Source organism: Lygodium microphyllum, chromosome 16 (genome assembly GCF_053477565.2).
Source record: "Lygodium microphyllum isolate KBCC chromosome 16, Lygodium_microphyllum_v1.1.10, whole genome shotgun sequence".
NCBI classification, from domain to species: Eukaryota; Viridiplantae; Streptophyta; class Polypodiopsida; order Schizaeales; family Lygodiaceae; genus Lygodium; species Lygodium microphyllum.
In genome coordinates, this window is record NC_141150.1 from 63,954,166 (window position 1) to 63,976,239 (window position 22,074).

The window sequence follows — 22,074 nt, forward strand, 5'->3', positions numbered from 1 at the left end:
GTTCCCCTCCCCCAAATTCTCATGTGACGTGGGGAGAGTGGGAGCATTTTTTTAAAGGGAAGAAAAAAGAGAGGGCATAGAAAAAAAGACGCCATGCAATGGGGGGGGGGAGGGGGGGTGTGATGAAGCCTCAAAGCAACCCACCTAATTATTGAGATCATCAAACTTCTGCATTTTATAACTCTCAATCACCACCCTTGGCTCCAGCAATGATGGCATGTAATATGGGAATGGCAAATTTTAGTATTTCTCTCTCCTCCCTATTCCTTGTTTCCATGTGTATATTTGAAAGAGAGAGAGAGAGAGAATGACGATTTGATGGAACGGGTATGTGAAATGATTCCATGATGTAATGGCGTGTTGATTAATGGATTTGGTAGCACCAGCAATTGTGTAATGGCATCAATTGCTCTAATTTATTAAAAACGGATCCATCACATGTGCGGGTTTTAGTGTAAGTGCTAGTTTCTTTCATGAAATGTTGTACCTTCATTTCTATTATGGTAAAATGGTTGAAAATGCTTAAAAATAGTTGTTGATGTATCACAGTCCATAAAACCAACAAAGCCTCTATTTAATAAAAAATATGCCTCTATTTTAATAGAGGCTTTGTTGGTTTTAATAAAAATTTCACGTAAACAAATCTAGTTGTTGGTTTTAATAAAAAATAGAGCCTTTGTTGGTTTTAGTAGAGGCTTGTTGGTTTTAAAAATATGCTGATGTATCACAGTCCATACTAATTTTCCAAATTAGAAAACCAAAAAAAAAAATTATTCAAAAAAGAAGAAAAATCTTAGGGTTTTGAAAAAAAAGAAAAATAGGAAAAAATTAGTTTCAGTGTATATAAAATTACCAAAAAGTAGTAGTGTATCCATGGACGTATAATGAAGGTAGCATATAAGAATGGTATCAATCTACTTTTATTTATGTGTGAAAAGTGTATTTATTGCTTATTTACGTGAAATTTTGATGACAAACCTTTTTACACTTATACACAAAAATGATATAATTGAATTAGCTCTGATTTCTTTACATCATATGGCATATAGGTTGCAACTTATTTAAGTTTAAATAGGAATGGTAGCATGGGTTAGTCGGGTATTGTCCTTAGCAACGGCGCATTGCATTAGGGAAAAGCATGAAGAGAATGTTTTGCACATCATGTGGCTAGATATTATTTAAAACTTGTTTGAGCACGCTAGGACATTCCACATTGCACGTGCATTAAACATGGTGTCAATGATCAACTATTGGATGCATAGCACATGTCTTTTGCATTATTGATATACGATTGAGCGAAAGTGGTTTCTCTTGCTGTAGACTAGATTTGTTATCTCGAGGGACAATTATGTGAGGAAATAAATATATCTCATGGATCGTGCAATATCAAAAGAGTGGACTATGTTTTGTTGTTCTTTATGTGTGAGACGGTGGATCCTCGAGCTAATCCCTACTGTGTAAGAGAGCTGTAGGGGCCACAACATTCAGCTAGGGGATGCCCTATGTGTGTGTAAGTCAAGCTGAGGTAGTGGCCTATATATGGGGAGCTCCCTGTACTTGGGATCGAGATGGGAAAATTGTTGGACTATAGTTTGACACTTATGTCTACAAATGCATTATTTAGATAGATCAAATCGTATTATCTAGATACTCATGGCCACGACGCCGTGTGGGTTTTTTGGTGTGTATAGAAACCCGACCGCTAGCTGGAGTCTTAGAGCGAGTGTTAAGCCCATTTTTTGTCCCGACAAAACACCTATTTCTTTATATGCATTGCTTAAGATAAAATGTTATGTGAAGGACTTTGATGTTACTATTCTACATGAGAATTGTATTTTTCATTATTTTATTGTAGAAAAATTGATTAGGAGGTTGCAAGTAGAAATTAGTTCTTCATTGTAGAATATTTGATCTATATTTCAATACATTAGATATAATGAAACATGAGAAATCAGACATGATTTACTAGTGGTACTTCTCCACTCCTCTAACATTATTCTTGATATGCCTCTTTTAGATATCAATTTAATCCTAACATTATCTATCATAATCACACACTCACTCTTGAATTCAAAGGATAAACTATTCCTTTGGCTAGTGACCCTCGAACTAAACTTTTTTCACTAATTAATTATACACAAGTTAAGAGAGCACTTAGAAAATAACAAAAGGCATGCATGATTTTTGTAAATCAAGTAGAAACCCCTAAATCTTCTGCATTGATAGCTACAAAAAATATATTTTTAGATTTATATAAACATCGCTTTACGAATGACTATCCACTTGGATTGCCACCATGTTGAGGAGACCTAGATCACAAAATTAAACTTTTTCACAGGGTTTCTCTACCACATAAAGCTCCATATAGGAACAATCATTTGTCCCAAAGGGAAATCTAAAGGTAAGTAACTAAATTGTTAAATAAGGGTTTAATTTGTCCTAGTTCTTATTTTTTTAGTACGCCTAGCTTATTGGTTTTAAAAAAAATAAAACATATTAAATGTACATTGATTATAAAACTTTAAACAAGGTGATTATTAAAAATTAATACCCTATTCCAAGGGTCAATAATTTTCTTGATAAATTTAGGGGTTCAAAATTTTTAGCAAGATAGATCTAAAATCAAAATATCATCAAATTTTATGGATTCAAGTGATGTTTTTGAGATTGCTTTAAGGAATCTATTTGGACATTGCAATTTTATTTTTATACCTTTTGATCTCACTAATGCACCAACTACATTTGCACTCATGATGAATAGAACTTTTTCTTATTATCAAGGGTTTATAATTGTTTTGCTTAATGATATACTTGTTTTCAATAAGTCTGAAGAGGAACATAAGAAACATCTTAGTATTGTGTTCGATTTACTACATAAAAATCATATGTATGTCAATCTCGATAAGACTTCTTTCTTTCAAAATCAAATCAAATATTTGAGACACAAAGTTTCTGTTGAAGATATCATTGTGGATCATCCTAAGAAAACTCAAGCCATAAAGGATTAGCCTAATCCTAAGCATGTGCGTAAAGTTCGATCATTTCTTGGATTAACATGTCTATCGAAGTTTGTTTAAAAAATTTCATTAATTGCTTTGCTTGTAACTATATTATCACAAAAAAATGATTTTTTCATTGGGACCCTAGTCAAAAGAAATGCTTTAACACTTTGAGATATCTTTTGACCCACATATATATCCTTCAATTGCAAAACAAATTTCAATCCGTCTTTCTTATTGTCATTTATGGTAGTGTTTCAAAGATAGATGCAATTTTAAAGCTAAAATTACCATCCTATCGTCTATAAGAGTCATAAACAAAAATCTTCTAAATCAAACTACAAAACTTATGATTAAGGAATTACTAGCTATAATTCATGCTTTAGATATTTGAAAACATTACCTTATGGTATCTAAGGTTCTCACTAAAATAAATCAATGTGCCATAAAACATTTACTAAACCAATCTATTATTTTCAACTGACATATTAAATCGGCTTCTTTCATTCCAAATTTTCATCTAATGATTCAATACTATCAACCAGGTCATGTTAATGTGATTGCAGATGCATTGATTCCTAAGCTAACAACAGATATTGCATATCATCATTTTCTTGGTTTTCATAAAATTAAAAATATGTATTTAAATCGTTACACGTATGTGAAATGATATTTGCATTATCAAGGGAAATTGTGTGTTATTAAACCTTTTAGAAACATTGTCATGACTAAAATGCATATATCTCCTTATATGGGACATAGAACCATAGTTGCATACAAACAATATTTTTATTAGCCTAGAATGAAGCATAATATTCCAAAATTTGTGTCTCCATGCATCATGTATCAACGTATTAAGTGTTTTCTTTGTATTACTTTGGACACTGGTATTCTTTTGATACTTCGATGATATGTAGTCTTCATGGTTATATTATTTTGTGAGAGCCAAGCTCACTACACCCACGCACATTGCATTATCACATGCAACTTAACTTGTCACATTCACAACTATTTTATTAGTTGCATGCATGAATTTGTAATCAAAATAGTTTGGGCTAGGTCCAACTAGTCTAAGGCATAAGTATACAACAAGAAATGACTGACCTAGATCCCATAAAGTGGATAGGATGACCAAAAGAGCGCAAACCTTGGTCCACAATTATGAAAATCCTAAAACATAAAGTGGAGTACAAATCCTAATTCACAAGGGTACAAACTCTAAAATGCAAAAGGGATAAAAATCCTAAAATGCAAACGAGGCACCACCCTACACAAGGACCTAACCTAACCCTATTTTTGGTCTTTATAAGGGTGAGCAATCTCAATTTCCCTGTTGGTGTAGCCATGCTATAGAAGCTTTGTTGATTCAACTATTGAAGCTTCTCATTCACATCTTTTATTTTATAACGTCTTCATAAGTTGAGAGTAATAATGGAGAGAGTGTGTGAGTGAGAGGAGTATTTCAATGAAGAACTAGATTAAAGAAGCTATATGTCTTTTTGCCACTTTTCTTCTTCTCTATTAACTTCTCTTATCGTTGGTATACTTAATGGTGGGTGGAAAGGAGCAATGATATTGGATTGTCTTGCTTGGATCATAGAACCATCTTCTAGCCATCACAACATTCGACTATAACTCAAATATAAGAAAGTAGAATAGGTTAGTTCAGAACAACTCGAAGCTAGTCTTGTGATCTTGCTTTCTAGGGATCAAGAGGAAAATACATGGTTAAATAGAGTAGAGTATCAAGAAGGCAAGGTTAGTGATTGTCACCGAAGTGTGTTCCAACTTCTAAAAGAATAAAAGTATGTCTCATGTCACAATTGTTGTGTTTAGCTCGACATTTTAGCTATGTTACAGAGATCAAGGATTGCATACTACGAAACATATGCAGCTCATTTAGGAAGGCCAAATTAAAATGAACCGATCCATTGGATTGAGATTGGAAATTTTGGATTTATTAGAGGTGGAAGAAGTAGAAAACTCAAAAACTCTAAAGCATAGAAAACTATAAAAAGTCCTCTTTTCTTGATTGATAAGCGGACGAATTGAGCAATTCCTCATTCGAGTGGTTGCTAACATGACCTCCTTGTTCATTGATTTCCTAGCTATGATTTATTTACAATGAATGAGTTTGCTCTTTAGAATCGGCGAAGCTGAGCTTCCATGATGACTTGAAGAGGGTGGCGATGCCCTTCCCAAGTAGTAGCCCATACATTTGAGCTCTCATCAAAGAATCAGCATCGTGGAAGGTGTCGCCATAATCTAGCCGCAACTAAAGGTCTACATCAAGCCGCAAGGGGGGGCTTCGACATTCCAAGCCAACAAGGCATGATCCTCTGAACTTATATATTAGCAGTTGAAAGGCTTGTTGGGGTTGCTCGTCCTTACATAACCACAGCAGTAATGCATTGTGTCAAATCGGTGTGCAGACGACATAGTAAGGGTTGCACCCGCTGTCATGATAAGGTTGTTACCTACACTCGTTGCTGATTGCTTGGCTGCAGCTTGCAGTTAGACAGATTTCTGTCTTTGGGCTTATGCGGCCGTGTCGCTTCTATTGTCCTCTCTCAATCACAGCCGCGTGTGACGCTACGTTGTTTGCCGTCATGCTCACGGGTTGCCTTTTTGCGTTTCACTGTGACGCTTGCTTGCCTGCATCATCTTGCTCTTCACCGACATCTTCATCTTCTACGTCGCCCGGCGTGGCGTTGGCTGCCGTTCCGTGCTGCTGACCTGCCACCTGTGGCCTATGCGTTGACGTCATGGGCCTGGTTGACGTTGCAGCTACACTTTGACGGCAGCTGCGCCCTCGCTTGGATCGCATTTCTGCATCGAATACGACTGAGTTTAATGCTGGTGGCTGCCGGCAACGTTTCTCGTCTGGCGGCGCCGCCTCAGCTTTGGGGGCTTGCGTCGGCCCCCATTTCAGGTTCACCATTCGTCACATAAGCATGGATTTTACCAATACACACACAAACCCCACCACACCCTATTCGCTAACACGCCTCTCACACACCTCCTTCATTCACACACTGCGTACACTCAACAAAACACACCACTCACAAATAGTTCTCCATCTACTAAGTGGAGCTGATATCAGTGTATTGGTTATGCTTCGTCTCACTAGAAGTCTATGTTGTTTCATGTTCCACATACCAACTACTATTCTTGATGGAATACCAATATATATGAATGTCTATGAATCTCCAAAAGGTAAGAGTCCCAAGCATCTCTAGTGACTTAATATCATGACACAATGGAACAAATCCCTTCTCAATGAGATTTCTTATACATTTCAAAGATGTACTCTCCCAACTTATACTCACCACTTGCATCAACTGATCGCAAGTATGTGGAACCAAACCTGCACAAAACCATTACATTGGTAATGGGTCAACGACATGCATCAAACCATCCATCACAAACAATGCTACAACCATATCTTTTCCATTTCTCTCTGAGATTAAGCAAATCTCTTTGCACACATTTGACCTCATCATCCAATTCTTTAGTGGGCAAGCAATGGTATAAAAGGGCCTTGAAGCTTAGGCCAACATTTCCAATTACCTTCACCATGTTAAGAAAGTAAGCACTCCTCACCTTCGAATGAGGAATGTCCTCGACATAAAAGAACCAACGAAGGGCAATTGATGCCTCTTTCCTTGCTTGTATATTCCAACTTTGAAACCAAGGAACCTTCCCTAACATTCGCTTTGCACTTTTTAAGCATCATTCCATGAGTATCACTAGCTTGAGAGGAACAAGCAACCACATTGACACTAGCACTTCCTGATGCACCTCCCAAATTAGTAACATGTGCATCCATTGCATCCTGTGACCTCGTGGGAGCACTTACATGCGATCTACAATTTGCATATTTTACATCTTAAGACACACTGAAGCATTTATCAACCCTAAATCCCTTAAGCCCCAAGATGTGTGAACATGAATACAAGCAAGGTCACCATTCTATGGGTGGAAATTATATTTACGCTGCATAGTACACTGTCCATTCTTCAATTTCTGCAACTCTCACAAATTGCCACTCTTTTCCTTGCTTTCAAACCATGCCGACCTTGAAAACCAAGATCAAAGAGAGGATGGGATTGAGTACTCAACTATGAGCACACAATAGCCTTCACACACTACCCTATTTTCACACAGGCTAAGTGCACACTCACTAAGCTGAATTTCTACTCATGATCACTGAAGTCTAGATACTAGTTGCACATGTGCAAGTTGAGAGCTGACCATGTAGATTGCACACGCAAGAAAATGTAGAGAACTGAGCCCAAAACTGCCACCACCAAGGCACCGAAAAGAAATCATCAAACTGGGGTAGTCATGGCCTTTTTTTTTAATGGGCAAAATACATCAGTATGAAGTGGCATATCATACCAAGACATTTTCAAACGTCTGGTATGATGATTCATACATGTCTGAATCCAGCACGAGTAGAGGACATTTTCACACCAAGACATTTTCAAACATCTTGTATGATGATTCATACATATCTGAATCCAACACGAGTAGAGGACATTCTAGAATGGCTAGTACCTAATGCAATCAATTCCATCTCCTTTTCTCAACTCATGAATGGTACAACGAGGTCCAAATCCACCCTACGACACCTTTCATTGCACGAAGATGCCTTAACACTAACCTCTTTGCTGGAAATGCCTCCCTATCTAATCAAATCCGTGACATAAGAGTACTTGTATTTATATATTCCTCAATTATTGTGATACGAGAGACATGATAAGTAAAGTGCTAGTTATATGATTCATGTGCTTGAGATTTGTTTTTGCTTCCACTAGAACATGTGTTGTAATGCAGGTATGAAGAGCGTCTAGTGTGCTAAACGGATAGGGATCTAGCCACAATGATAAATGCCAGCTGAAAAATATGTGTATGGAAATTTGATCCGTCAAAATTTGAAATATTAAAATAAATATTTAAAGGATTAACATGGTACTCATGGCTTCATACAGAAAGAGATTGTTCATGGTGCAAGCTCACTGGATGTTGCTGATTTTGCAACATGTAAGCAGTACATTCATCAGGGTCTAAAATGGCTTGCAGAGACTTGGCACAAGCACAAAAACAGATTCTCTAATGAGACCTGGAGCAAGCATTTTAACCTCTCCTTGGGGTTGCATGCCAACAGCTCCACCTCTTAATCACTTCACTAGCTGCCCTATCAAAAGGGCTACGCAAACAGTTGGGCCTATTTTCTGCAATGATTTGTTGGTACCCACCCAGGAGGTACATGTCCATCAAGGAACAAACACTCATTCGTTAGCAAGGCTCTTGCTGCTTAGTGATCTTCCCTGGTGGTTTCAAAACTCTGCGCCTCAGCAATGGTTGCTTCTGCTATCAGGCAGATGGTCCAGCTACATATCAGTCAGCTCATTCATTCTCAAGTAGGCATCAATAGATGGATCTCGACCTAAAAAATCCCTCAGAATTTGAATAGCATCTTTTGTTGCACCAGGTCTGAGTACCTGTGGCAAACAGATAGAATTACACAATGTTAGGTTTGGAAACATCACAGACAATTTGGACATCACCGCAACTTAAACTCATTATCTATCACCCATTTTGTGTAAACATGTCCAAATAAATAAGGAAGACAACCTATCTGTAGACGGAAAGTTTACTGACACTAAAGTTTCACCCCATATTTCCTAACAAAATTTATGTGAATATGCTGTAATTGTGATGTTTGAAAATTCCAATTCGCACCCACCTTCTCTCTATAGTCCCTTCCATTGACCTTATTCAGAAGATTTCCTTTAAACTTTGTCTCAAACATATCAGCTGCAAACACCTGCATTTGTTCCAAGATCATTGAGACAGAAAACAAAAAAAACATCTTGCATTACATTTGAAATGAACAATACCTCGCTCCACAGGTGGCTATAACATATAGCATCATAACCACCTGAGAGAAAATGCAATGTAGATGCTGCAAGGTTAGTCCTCTCAGGCATTGGCATCCCCATGACAACCTTCAGTAAAAACAGGTCGGCTTAAAACTGCAACACCAGTTTGGTACATGCTGAAGTCTAGCATAATAACCTACATTTTTGAATACGTATCAGCAAACTTATAATGTAAGAATGCACTTTTACCTCAGGGTAAAGCTTTTTTATGACAGATCCAGTGTCTACTCTTTCCTCTGTATGCAAAATCTGATCGAACATTCCTGCCAAAAGAAGTCTGGTAAATGGCTTTTATTTACTTTCCACCAATTTTAATCAAATACAAATTTCCTTTAAATATTTGCAGGACCAGAAAAACACCCTCTTGATCATGTAAATCAGAATATAACAATGCTAGTTGAACCTGGTATGGAGTGCACAAGAAGGTTTCATTAAAGTTTCAACCTGGAGTCCTACCATTAAATGGAAACAACCTAATGAGCAATCCCTCCAAGCTACCAGGTCTTCAAAGGGCACTTATCCACACCTCTTCATCTAAAGGCGATAGACACTTCAGTTACTACAGCTTTCAGATTGAGGCATAGCAGAAGTAATGAAGATAAGAGGGACGTCGCATGGTTGGACAACAACAGTTACATGGTGTGTTTGTGCCAAGTCCAGGCTGTTTCTTGCTAGGATACTCCAGTTGGTCCCTGGTAGATTCACCAAGAATGAGAATCCCACTGCCATCAAGCACTATTGTTCATCTAGCCTGCAAGTTACCTTATTTTTGCAAAGGAAGCAAGCACTATTAATTCATTAAGTTTGGGCAGGCAGATGAATTGTAATTTCTAAAGTCAGAAAAAGCTGGGAAATTAAGACTTGGCTTTTGCGACACCTGAAAATCAGTTGTAGCAGCAAAGAAGGGAGTCATCGCACTTTTCTAAAGGTCATTGCAGCAAGAGAAGTGATCCTGGCATGCAAGATAGCGATCATGGCAGCTATAGCAGCAGCTGTGGGTGTCTGGACAACAGATGGGGCTCTCTCTCTCTCTCTCCGCAAGTATTGTATGCATGCACAAAAAGGTTGATTCTCTCTTCCGAGGCAGTGTGACAAATAGGACTATGGGACGTACCCACCCTAACTAAGCTAGAGGAGGCAACATTTAGTAGTTGCTCAGACACCTCCATGAGCAACACCGTCCAGACCATTACAAAAGGTAATTTTGACAAAGCTCCCGTACAATTGAAAAAGAGAAAAAGCTAAGTGGATTTTAGCAAAGGTTTTGCTTAGAGGAGAGAGAGAAAGCTTGGTGGATTTCGACAAGGCTTCCACACGAAGCTCAACGGATTTCAGCAGAGCTTTCGTGTGATTGACGAGGAGAGAAAAAGGTCAGTCAATTTCGACAAAGCTTTCACACAATTGAGGAGGAAAAGGTTGGTGGATTCCAATAGCGCTTTTGTGCCCCTACCCTTACTAGGAAAGGGAGGGGAACAGCTCACTCAGTTCAACTGGGATCAGTGATATAGTTGGCGGAGGCTACATAAAACAGATTTCGATGCATTGAGGATAGAAGCTGCAAATCTGACCACAAAACTCCTTCCTAACTCTATGATCCTGATGTCTTGAAAGCTCCAATGAATGCAGGGCTGCTGTGGTACTCCATATATGGGTGCAACAGAGTGAAGCATCCATAGCAGAAGTTTCTTTCAAGGGCTCTTGTCTGGAAAGAGATCCTTGACAATGAGTTTAGCCAATAATGCTTTGCTTTGATTGTCTAGTCCTATGGTCCCAAGCCCCCTCCAGATTTGGGTTGTATAATGGCAGCCCAAACCACCTTTCCTCTAGCTGCTCTCATATCTCCTCCTAACCAAATAAAGCTCCTACCGAAGCACTTCATCTAGCAATGCATGGCCTAGAGAAGGCCCAACAGAGGGTAATATACCACATGGTTGCAAGAAGAACCTAGTTGGCAATCACCATTCTCCCTACTAATGTGAGCCTTGGAGAGCTTCATTAAAGAAGCTTATATGATATGCCCAAAAGAAGAAGTGTCAACCACCGCTTTGAAGTAATATTGATACTCGCACAACCTCCAAGTTAATATATATCTCACTAGGATCCCACAACAAACCCAGGTGAAATCCTCGTATGTTCACTATTCGAGCTACCTACTATCACATACTTAAAATCCATAGGACTTGAGCCAATTCATTAAGGCACTTGCTACTATGCAAATATCTCCATGACCCCTATAAAGCCCCTAAAGTTTCTCTCATCCGTGTCTCAATAATTTATCATATATTTCTTGCAACCGAATGGCCTAAAATTAACTAAAATGGATAAAGCTCTTATTTTTTCCAATAACTCATTGATAAATACACAAATAGGAGTGACAATACTATTGCCACTCCCTCTCAAATCCTAGGTGGACTTGAATTTGAGCCTAAAAATGCTAACTTTTAGAAAATGATACTCTAGTAAGTTTGTCACAGGGGCATGAAAGTTTGGATGCTCTAATCTTGTCGATAACATTTGATTAAGATACTAATCAAATATGCAATTGTTTAGCACATGTGATACACCTAGCAATTGTTTCATGGTAACAGGCAAAGGATCTCGAGATTGCAGTGGGAGTCAAAGGCAAAAAATATAATCAGTTATGCATGACAGGTACTAGGTGGCAGCTGATATCAGATTTGGGCCTAGACTAATTTATTAGCCACTAATGCCAGTGGGGTGGTGACAGTAGAGACTAGGCATTAATTAATTAATTAATGCCAGTCTAAGGATAAATAATTGCTCACGCATACTCGAAAGACAAATTGGCCGAGCCAATTTAATTGTTGGCTGGTGAAATTAATTTTTTGAGCACTAGACTAGTTATTAAACTAGTTTTCAAAATTAATACTTTGAAAATTAATTTAATAATTTGCAAATGCTGAAAAATGGGAATAGAAGGCTACCACTTGCAAAACTCGCTCATGCAAGTGGGAAAAATGTTTTTAGGGATTGATAGAAGTCTATTCCAGGAGGCTGTTAGAGAGCAAGGAGAGGTTACTGATGTGATTTGCAATTGCCATGGATCAGTTTTATAGCACATGACAATAATTTGGAGCCCTCCAGGGGAGCAGATGATAGGAGTCCAAGGTCCTTCTGGTATAGATGATAGCATACAGAAGCAGATAGTAATCTTTCTAGTAGTCCTAAGCTATAGGTGATAGCTTCCATGGCTGTTTGAGTAGGGCAGAAACAATTATTCAACATTTCTCACAATGAAACTCTGAATTTCCACTCTCTACAACATTCTCTCTCATCCCCCAGTCATCTCTCAAGTTATATCAACATTTTGCAGCAGTTTGAGCCATCAGAGGATGAGATTTCAATTAATCTCTACTGTAAACCCTAATTTGCAGTAGAAATTAGGGTTTTGAAAGTCATCTCGGATGCATGCTTAGAGTTGAGGGTGTAGTACTTGAATTCCAACCACTCTAATTTAGGAATTTCAAGGAGATTCAAGAGGCCAGCCATTCCATATCAATTTTGGGGCTAAATCTGTCTTTCAAAGACCACGGTGAAGATCAAATTCCAAGCAAACCAAGGGGCAAATTAGTTTGGAGCCTTACTGGTCAATTTAAACAACAAGAGGCACTTGGATTAGCGGATAAGATCACAGAATCTTAGTTATACTCCTTCCATTTACAATATAAGATAAAGAAATACCACAAGGGACACCAATTTTGGGCCCAATCGGGTGTCCAATGTCCAAGATTAAAGTGGTAAATAGTCCATTTTCAATTAATGTGAATTTTTTGTCTGCTGTAATTAGTACTTGATCAAGAAATTACCACCCTCTCTAAGAAGAAAGGCTAATGTTAAGGTTCCATTGCCAAGATAACACCTAAACCCTTGATTTGGTGGGCCCAAGGTACCTGGTTGAAGGTCCATAGCTTTACTCTAGTGCTGAAATTGTATTCAGTTGAGCATTACAACAAGAATGTCTTCAAATAGTGAGATGGGATCAAGCAAGGATAATGCCTCTCAATCTGAAAATTCACAATGTTGGGAAAAATGCAATGCCTAATCTTGGACAAGGTACGCAACATGGACAGCACATTGAGAATGAGGGAATTGGACAAGAGGTGGGTCCTTTTAGGTCTCTTGAAGCTGATGACCAACAAGAGCAAGAGGAATTTCATGACCATTTTAAAGATCAGCTAATGATAACAACTAAAATGTTTATGCAATTGGCAAATGATCCTCAGTTTATGCGCTCTTTGAACCCTCAAAGGAGGGCAATAAAGGCAAGAAGAGAAAATCATCTTCGAGAGCTCGGGATAGCAAGATGCACCGAAGAAAAAGCCAATACAATAGTATGATGTTTCAAATGTGGATAGTGAGCATAAGCAAATGATATCAGTGGGACAATTGACGTATGTGCAAGGCCAAATTGGAAGTACCAATCGAATGCTTTTTGGATAGTAGGGCATGCATGCAATTATGGGACAGCCAAGTTACTTTGGTCATGGCACTAGTTTCCATGCTATGGTGGGTTAGGGACCACAAACAAAGAAGAATGACACAACTCCTTCTCGTATGTGGCAACCAATGCATGGTATGCAAGGCCCAATGTATCCGAGTATGGCTTGTAATATGCATAACCCCAGGTATAACAATCTTGGCATGATGTTGGGGCACAAGGTGGCAAGTTTGACACAACATATATGCAACCCACTGTGTTTGGGACTCATGGTATTAATACTAGTCATACAAATGCTCCATAGTGTTGGTCACAAGGAAAAATGTTGCTAGTAATGCATGCAATGGATGGGAAAACGTATCTTGGTATGAATGGCAGTATGCAAATTCCCATACACAGTTACATTACAATGGTCCAAAGTATGCAAAGAAGAATATTTCCTTATGCATCTAGAACTCCTAGCATGTTAGGTACACATGAGGGACTGGTTAATTGGATGCAATGTTGCATATTAGTTAAGTTAGAATTGTAGCAGTTTGAAAATATAAAGCATTGCAATGCTTAAGGGGAAGAAAGACCTACAACCTAGTGGAGGTTTCAAGACAAGTAAAGTTGCAGATAAAGTTTCCATATATGCTTCTTGGTGAAGCTTCAACATTGTTTTACCAATAGATGCAAAGTGGATGAAAAAGAATGACTTGGCAAACTATCCTCAATTGTTGCAACTTTACCGAGATGCCTTTCAATTAGAGCCTTCAGGCTCAATCAAGTTCAGCAAAGCGAAGGTCCGCAACATTGCCTAATGCTCAAGGGGAAGGTAGCACTTCCACTCCACTTGTGGACAGCTCTCATATATAGTCGATCTCGGATATATTCAGTATACATCCAAGGTACTATGCTAGTAGTATGTCTGCCATGGGGTCACTACTCAATGTACTAGTCAATCACTGTGAGATGTACGCTGATGAGTATGGTTATTACCTCTGCTCTAAGACTATACTTTTACATCAGTTTGGAATCAGTTCATGATCAGTTGAGCATGGGCTCTTGCCTCATTTTTTACATCAATTTCTGATCAAATTTTGCAATCAATTTGTGATCAGTTTGTGATCACATTTGCAACAGTTTGTGCTTTGATGAGCAAATGATCAGTTTAAGCTCACTTTTCAATGGTTTACAATTGGTTCCATGGACAGTAACATGTCAATAAATGCCGACAATTTCAGCCATGGTTTATGCTGAGAATATGTTTTACTATGGTTGTGAAGCCACAACACTTGAGAAACATGAGTTATGCATGCATCCTATGGTTTCTAACAACAATTTTGGGCTAATTCTTAGTATTATCTAATGTTTATGCTAGCTAGAAATTTTCAGCAAGATTTCCACCATATAGCATGGTTAGACAAAAGTGGCCAATGTTGTGACTGTGATACCTTATGAAAATTCCAGTGCAGAATGCTTTTCCTTTGGCATAATGTAGTGCAATTGAGGAAGATTCCAGGGATTTCAAGGGGAAGGTTTATCATGGGGATGTGAAAGTTTGAGATACTCTAATCTTTTCGATAACATTTGATAAAGATATTAATCAAATGTGCAAGGTTGTTTAGCACGTGATACGTATGGCAATTGTTTCATGTAACATGCCAAGAACCTCGAGGATGCAGTGGGTGTCAAAGAAAAAAGTTATAATAAGTTATATCTAACGCATACTAGGTGGTATCCGATGTGAGATTTTGGCCTAAACCAATTTATTGGCCACTAATATCAATGGTGACATTAGAAACTAGGCATTAATTAATTAATTAATGTCAGTCTAAGAGTCAATAACTGCTCGCAGATACTTGAAAGAGAAATTGGCATAGCCAATTCAATTATTGACTAGTGACATTAATTTTTTTTAGCACTGGAGTAATTATTAAATTAATTTTTAAAATTAATATTCTAAAATTACTTTAATAAGATGAAAATGCTGAAAAATGGAATTAGGAGGCCGCCACTTGGAAAAACTTGCCTATGCAAGTGAAAAAACTGTTTTTACGGACTGGTGGAAGTCTACTCTCACCATCGTGAGAGAAAAGAAGGTTGTTAGAGAGCAAGGAGAGATTGATGTGATTTGCAATCACCAAAGATCAGTTCTATGACATGTGACAGTAATTTTAAGCTCTCCAGCAACAGGTGACAACAACCCAAGGTCCTTCTGGTACAGGTGGCAGCATGGTTCTAAGCTATAGGTGAAAGCTTCCTGCTTGAGTAAGGCAACAACAGTTTTTCAACATTTCTCACGATGAAACTCTGAAATTTCTCTCTACAGCATTCTCATAGATGAAAGCTTCCATGGCTGTTTGAGTGAGACAGCAACAGTTTTTCAACATTTCTTACGATGAAACTCTGAAATTTCTCTCTACGGCATTCTCTCTCATCCCCCAGTCATCTCTCAAGTTATATCAGCATTTTCCAATAGTTTGAGCCATCAGAGGAAGAGATTTCAGCCAATCTCTGCTATAAACCCTAATTTACAGCAAAAATTAAGGTTTTGACAACCGCCTCAAGATGCATGCTCAAAATTGAGGACCTAAGACTTGAATTCCAGAAACTGAAATTGAGGAATTTCAGGGAGATTCAAGCGGTCAACCAGCCAATATCAGATGTAGGCCTGAATTTGTCTTTCAAGGAGTAGGGTGAAGGCCAATCCCCAAGCAAACCAAGGGCCAAATTGGTTTGGAGGCTTGCTAGTCAATTTTGACAACAAGAGGAATAACCATCCTCTCGAAGAAAGAAGGCTGGTTTCAAAGTCTATGTTTTGATAGTTCTTACAAAAATTGATTCGTTTTATTCTTGAAAGTCCTCAACCAGGAAAAAAAAAAGACAAGCACCTTCATGACATGTGACTGGACACTTATCTCATGCTACTTTACGTTCCCTCTTTCCAGTAAATCTACCTCTCTCCTATAAAAAGAGCTCATTTGCTCTCGTTCTAGAGAAAGCTTCCTTGCTGTAAAATCATGTACAATAGCTAAAGATAGCCCCAAAGTTGGTCACAACCAGCTTCCTTTTCATTCCCCAGCATTTCATCATCAAATCTAGCAGAAATTGCTCCTAGTACTGCTGTTTTTCAGGACAGAAGACCTGTGAATCCCTTTTCAACATTTATTCAAATATTCAAGCACACCTTTGGTATAGCAATTTATACATTCTTTTAGTTGACATATCATGAAATGAACAAAAATGCATCCCCATGCGATGCTCCAATCCTGCATATCTATGCTCAGTTTTGAAAAAAAGCATGAGCCGAAATGCTTATCGTACTTTGACAAGCATACAGTCTCTGAGATTGTGGAAAGTAAATACTATGCCTTAAGCTGTGAGAAGATCATTCACTCTAGAAATAACCTTAAAGTGCCGAAAACCACAATTTTCTCAGTTCTATAACAGCCAAAGGAGGACCAAATGCTCTATTCCAGTGCAAACCCTCAATTCTGCAAAAATTTCCATCATGTCCATGAATAAGGTAATTGTCTATATGCAATACAGAATTTATCATGAAGAGAAAAATGGCTTTGAGATCATTTCCAAAATGAATAAGGTAATTGTCTATATGCAATACAGAATTTATCATGAAGAGAAAAATGGCTTTGAGATCATTTCCAAAGGCTTGGAAAAATGCTACTCCAAGACCATCCACACTAGGTGATATTCCATCAGTGCAAGCATCCCAAGCATCACTTATTGAGCAGCAAAAGGTCTTTGAGATCCAGATGGCTCAGAAGAATCCCACTGTGAGGGCATTCCAACCAGGTGAGCTCCATCTACAACACTTTTTGATCATGTAATCTAGCTTCTAATTACTAATGACTACTCAAGCAAAAGGATTCCAAGGCATCCAACATAGGATGAACATGACTCCAGAATATTGGTCTGGCATTTTAAGCCTCTAGCATGGAGACAAAAGGAGACATAGTAGATCAGAAGATATTACACACAAAGTGATTCAATTCAACATTACACACGTCCAATACCAATAATTTTTCGTAGCTCCTTTTATAGAATCTTGCTGTTTCAAGTAGTGTAGCCTTTGTCTTTCAAAGACTTATGTATTGCCCTTGTTTACCATTTCTGAAGCTTTCTTTTGTCATTATCAACAATTTCTTTCTTTGCTGTGTCTATTCAATATTCCTTTCATTGCAAATTTCATGCAAGTTTTTTGCAACCCATTTTTGCCTCTTGGACCCTTTATTTGCCTTGACCCAAGTACCTTGTGCCATAGTCATGCATCACATGTCCCATGTAACAAAAAACCCTTTGCCAAGAAATATCATCATCATCAAACATTTGAAAACAAAGGAAGCAATCTGATTCGAACTTCATACCAAAAAATTTGATGAGAAAGAGAACTTTGGCAAGGTATTTGACCTTCTTGTTGGCCATTCAGAGGCCAAAATGGGTTGTACTAGTGCATGAGATTGATATTGTCAAGCTATGGAACTCAACCTAAATGGTTATGTGTGGCAACATGGCTAGATACACAATTTCCAAAGGCCTGACACATCTAGCTAGACTAGGCACAACCACTTTGTGGCGAGCCTGGGCTATGGTGGCCTTGAGCCATAACTCAGAGTTACCCACTTGGTCCTTGAAGCTTAGGTAACTCAAGAGTTAGCAGGTCCCTGCTTACCCACATCGGCTTCTATTGAAGCATAGTATATTTATTATGCTCTTCTTGAAGACTTTCAGAAAAGCAGATGTAGTTTAGTAGATCCTTCCCCAATTCACAAATTAAAATTTGCTCTGCTGGAATTTTGATTCCCCTTGCCACTTTTAAGCATTGCAGTGATTATTTTGTATTGGCAAAGTGCCCCAACCATGTTAGGGTTTGGCAACGGGCTTAGGAAACCTTGGGAGACCATTGTGTGCAGACTCCAGAAGGTCAATTCTGCTTAGCAAGGATTTTTAAATGCTTGAGGGTCATCCAGTTTTTTCATTGGTGTTTGAATTCAACAACATTTGAGTGATTGAGGAAGTATCAGGTTGAGGGACTGAATTGACAGATTGACTGATTGTCAGAGACAGTATTCCTTGCATTGTAATTGAAATATAGGATGTTCAAGGAATTGGAGACAGGTACAACAAGTTCTGATGGGGCTTATTTGCAGAGGCTTGATATGTCTCTCACACGTTTGGATATATATCAGACCAATATCTCCTATGTTACATCCCCCACCTTTAATTACAATCACCCAATCCATTCCTCAGTCAAAGAACTCAGCTGATGAATGGCCCCTTGCAATAAATAAAAGATCTGGTCGGGTATGAAAAGCCAAATGGGTGACCCAGTCAATTGCCACATCTGTGAAGCAGTTGTACCTGTGTGGGGCAGAACCTAAATAGGGCATTACCTGCTTCTTCCTAGCCATCAGGGCACCCTGTTTGACTATAAGCACCTCCTCAAATGGCTGCCCTGCTATTGGGCCACTTCCTTTTCATTATGGAGAGTTATGATCCTCCTTTCACCATGGAAATGCCTAAGCTCCTTTGAGAACAGGGACAGTGCCTAACCTCCTTTGGCATAGGCTGTTACTTGGCAACTTTTATGATAGGTTAACTGCCCACAGTTACCACTCTGCCTCACCACCCCATTTTGCCCACTTTCAAGGCACTTTTGTCTCATCATTTCTAAGGCCATTAGCATCCTATCTGAAAACATGAGTTCAGACCACCATCCAGGCTGCTACTTTTTGATTTCTGGGCAACGGGTTGTCATATTTCAAGGCTGTCAAGTGGTGCCAAGCAGCCTAGAAGATGCCACCATTGACAGCTTCATTGAACGTAAACCTGCATGCATCTGTGTCCTGGATGGCGCTTCTATCGTAAACAGCTCATAGGCATAAGCACAGCTAGCTCATGTAGGTTAACTGGCTCCCGTATGTGCACCAACATGCGGACCATTCTGCTTTATAGCTGAACACTATCAGCCCTTCAGATACCCCTCCAATTGGGAAAGCCACTGGAAACTCAACAACCTTCGTAGCAGCAATATGTAAATCAGCATTTCTCTACACAAGTACCGAGAAAAACTACCAAGTACACACCATCCAAATGATCCACATCACACAACCGCAGCATTCCCTTCCAATGTGTTCCATACCAACCAAATCAGGGTGGTTTCATACATTTAGTATGATACGTTCAGTACGTGAATATGTACGGTATGGAAAGTACACAGAAATTTTAAGAATAAAATATGTCGTTTCGTACGTTCATTAAAACAATACGTATAATATTTTATATAAAATCAGCCTACACATATAAAATGTGCAACTTAAAGATAGATCATGAAGAGGTCTAGGCATTGTGGAGAACAATGAGGAGAAAGGAGGAGAGGGAGAGGAAGAGGGATTTTGGAAAAGGAGAGGGTGTAATATGTATGAATGAAACTTGAAAGCTAGAGAGAGGGAGAACGATAGAGAGGAAGAGGGAGAGGGAGAGGGGTAGGGAGAGGAGAGGAAGAGGAAGAGGGACACGAAGAGGGAGAGGGATAGGGATAGGAGGAAGAAAAGGCAAGAGAAAGGGAGAGGGAGAGCAGGGTGATTGAAGAAGATATTGGCTTGAAAGTTGAGCTCAAGAGAGGGAGATTGATGAAGATGGAGGCTGATTTGTGTAGTGAGATGGGGGGAGGGGGCTTCCCTTCCATAAGGGTTGAGGTGACAGAAATGACATTTACCCTTACATACCCATGAAAATATGATTTCGTAATGTCTTTAAAGCAGGAAAAGATCTCTTCTTTTCTTTGAGAATGCTGCATATATCATCTGGTATAGGTGTTTTGGGATCCTGCAACAATAAAAGAAACGCCTACATGATTCTCATCCATTACTAATCGAATTATCATATAGATCTGTGGGAGAGGATGACAAATCCAGTATCATAACTTGCCTTGACAGAACAGCTCATCAACTTCAGAGTTTCTTTTTCATAGCACCTGCAAAACTTGGAAACAGATGATATTTTGTACTTTACTTCTAGAGAGCCCTCACAAAACTTATGTTTTACGAAGTTCCTGAACCCTCAGATGTTGCAAATGCAAACACAATCTTACCAGTTCTCTAGCATCTGGCTAGGTGCTTCCATAAAGTCTGTCTCAACTTGAAGACCAGAAAATTTTGCAAACGTTGCAGAACTGCAAATATGGTGCATCTGCACAAGAGCAATGATCCATTGCAAGGTGTTAAAACTTATACCTTATCTACTTCTGATGATGCTTCACACTACACAGAAAACACAAACTCATACCAGATGCCCAAATTCATGAAAAAAGGTAACTACATCTGAATGTCTTAGCAGTGTAGCTGTTTCAGATGTTGCCTTGGAGAGATTCATAAGCAGTGCTGCAACAGGCAGCTGTATGATACAAAGAACAATCAAACATTTATTATCCACAGCTAGATCAGCATCATTATCCATTGCATGTGATAGCATCCAGAATTCCTTTCCCATAACCAAACTACCTGCCGCTTTTGCTTTCCAACCTCACAACCAGGTTGAAGAGGCACAACACAAGCATGGCCATATTTTCCTTCCCTGTCCAGAAAAAAAGAAATCAACCTACTTCGCATCATTGTGTTGTCTTCAATATTCAGCTGTATCCCAAATAGCAGCAACACACACACTACCAAAACTGCTTACAATATTGTCCTACCAGGAAGAGGGTGCATTCAAAGGGGTTTACATTAAATGTAGCCCTTGTTTCCTAGAATATTTGTGCATACTATATTGAAAAGGGTGAAGAGACTACACTTGTAGTCCTTCAAATCTCCCTTTCTATGTGGAACTGAAAGTTGACCAAAGATGTTACACATTACAAAACATGCACAGAAGGACTGACATGATTCTACATAAACAGAAATATGAGGAGAATAACTGAGCACTATAGCCTGCACAATTCCATGCAATGTTAAGCAGAATAAGTAGCAAGTGGTTAGTACTGCCAATGTGTCTAACTGGAAATTTAAATGAAGCATTTTGACTAGCAGGAAAAAGAAATGGACAAAAGCAGAGAAGAAAGAAAAATCGATCTCGGGGTGGTGTAGGGGCAACCAAGGTAGGGGAGGTGTAACACCACCAGGTTTTGGTGCCCTTGAGATATTAAAACCAATCATATTTTGCTCATAAGTTTTCAGATGCCATGAAGAAAGAATAGCCTGTACCTACCGAGCAAAGAGATCAAGATAAAAACAACCCAAGAGTTGCCCATCCACAGAATCAAAGACAGAAAATTGATGCACTTCTTCATCCCAGACATACTTTTTCTGATCTTCTTCAAATCTCAAACCTATAACAAAAGAACATGTTGTTAGACAGGGAGCATGCTGAAACAACTTCCATACAGCTGAGAATATAGACACAACGCTTTCATTCTGGACGTTCTGATTTAAATTTTACATAACTACCATGGGTAGAGACACAACCTTTTCATAGAACAGGTTCGCCTTGCAGTGGGAGTCACTCTAGCACTTTCCTCACATAAGAGCTCCATTGGGAGCTCCTCCAACTGCTTGGGGAGGTTTGGTTTATCATTACGAGTGCCACCCTCAAACCATGGTACTTAATCATCCAGCATGGCTGATTAGAAAGCAATTACGGATTTTCAGGATTTGGTCTACCAAGAGAT

The 22,074-nt window shown here is 38.8% G+C and overlaps 1 protein-coding gene across 3 annotated transcripts in view; it reads right to left on the reverse strand.

The window, feature by feature from the left end:
- Positions 1-7,847: 7,847 nt before the first annotated feature.
- Positions 7,848-22,074, reverse strand: part of LOC148022917 (Zincin-like metalloproteases family protein) — a 127,509-nt gene continuing 113,282 nt past the window's right edge. Inside the window, exons 11-20 of one of the 3 annotated variants that reach the window (XM_087695853.1) lie at positions 21,615-21,735; positions 20,912-20,984; positions 20,697-20,804; positions 20,503-20,600; positions 20,340-20,385; positions 20,138-20,237; positions 9,137-9,210; positions 8,906-9,013; positions 8,752-8,832; positions 7,848-8,506 (exon numbers count right to left, since the gene is read on the reverse strand). In XM_087695853.1, the coding sequence (XP_087551979.1) occupies positions 8,396-8,506; positions 8,752-8,832; positions 8,906-9,013; positions 9,137-9,210; positions 20,138-20,237; positions 20,340-20,385; positions 20,503-20,600; positions 20,697-20,804; positions 20,912-20,984; positions 21,615-21,735 (920 nt within the window). In that variant the 3' untranslated portion in view covers positions 7,848-8,395. Of the gene's footprint in view, positions 8,507-8,751; positions 8,833-8,905; positions 9,041-9,136; positions 9,211-20,137; positions 20,238-20,339; positions 20,386-20,502; positions 20,601-20,696; positions 20,805-20,911; positions 20,985-21,614; positions 21,736-22,074 lie in introns of those variants that run through there. The other 2 variants (XM_087695855.1, XM_087695854.1) reach the window with 2 other exon arrangements.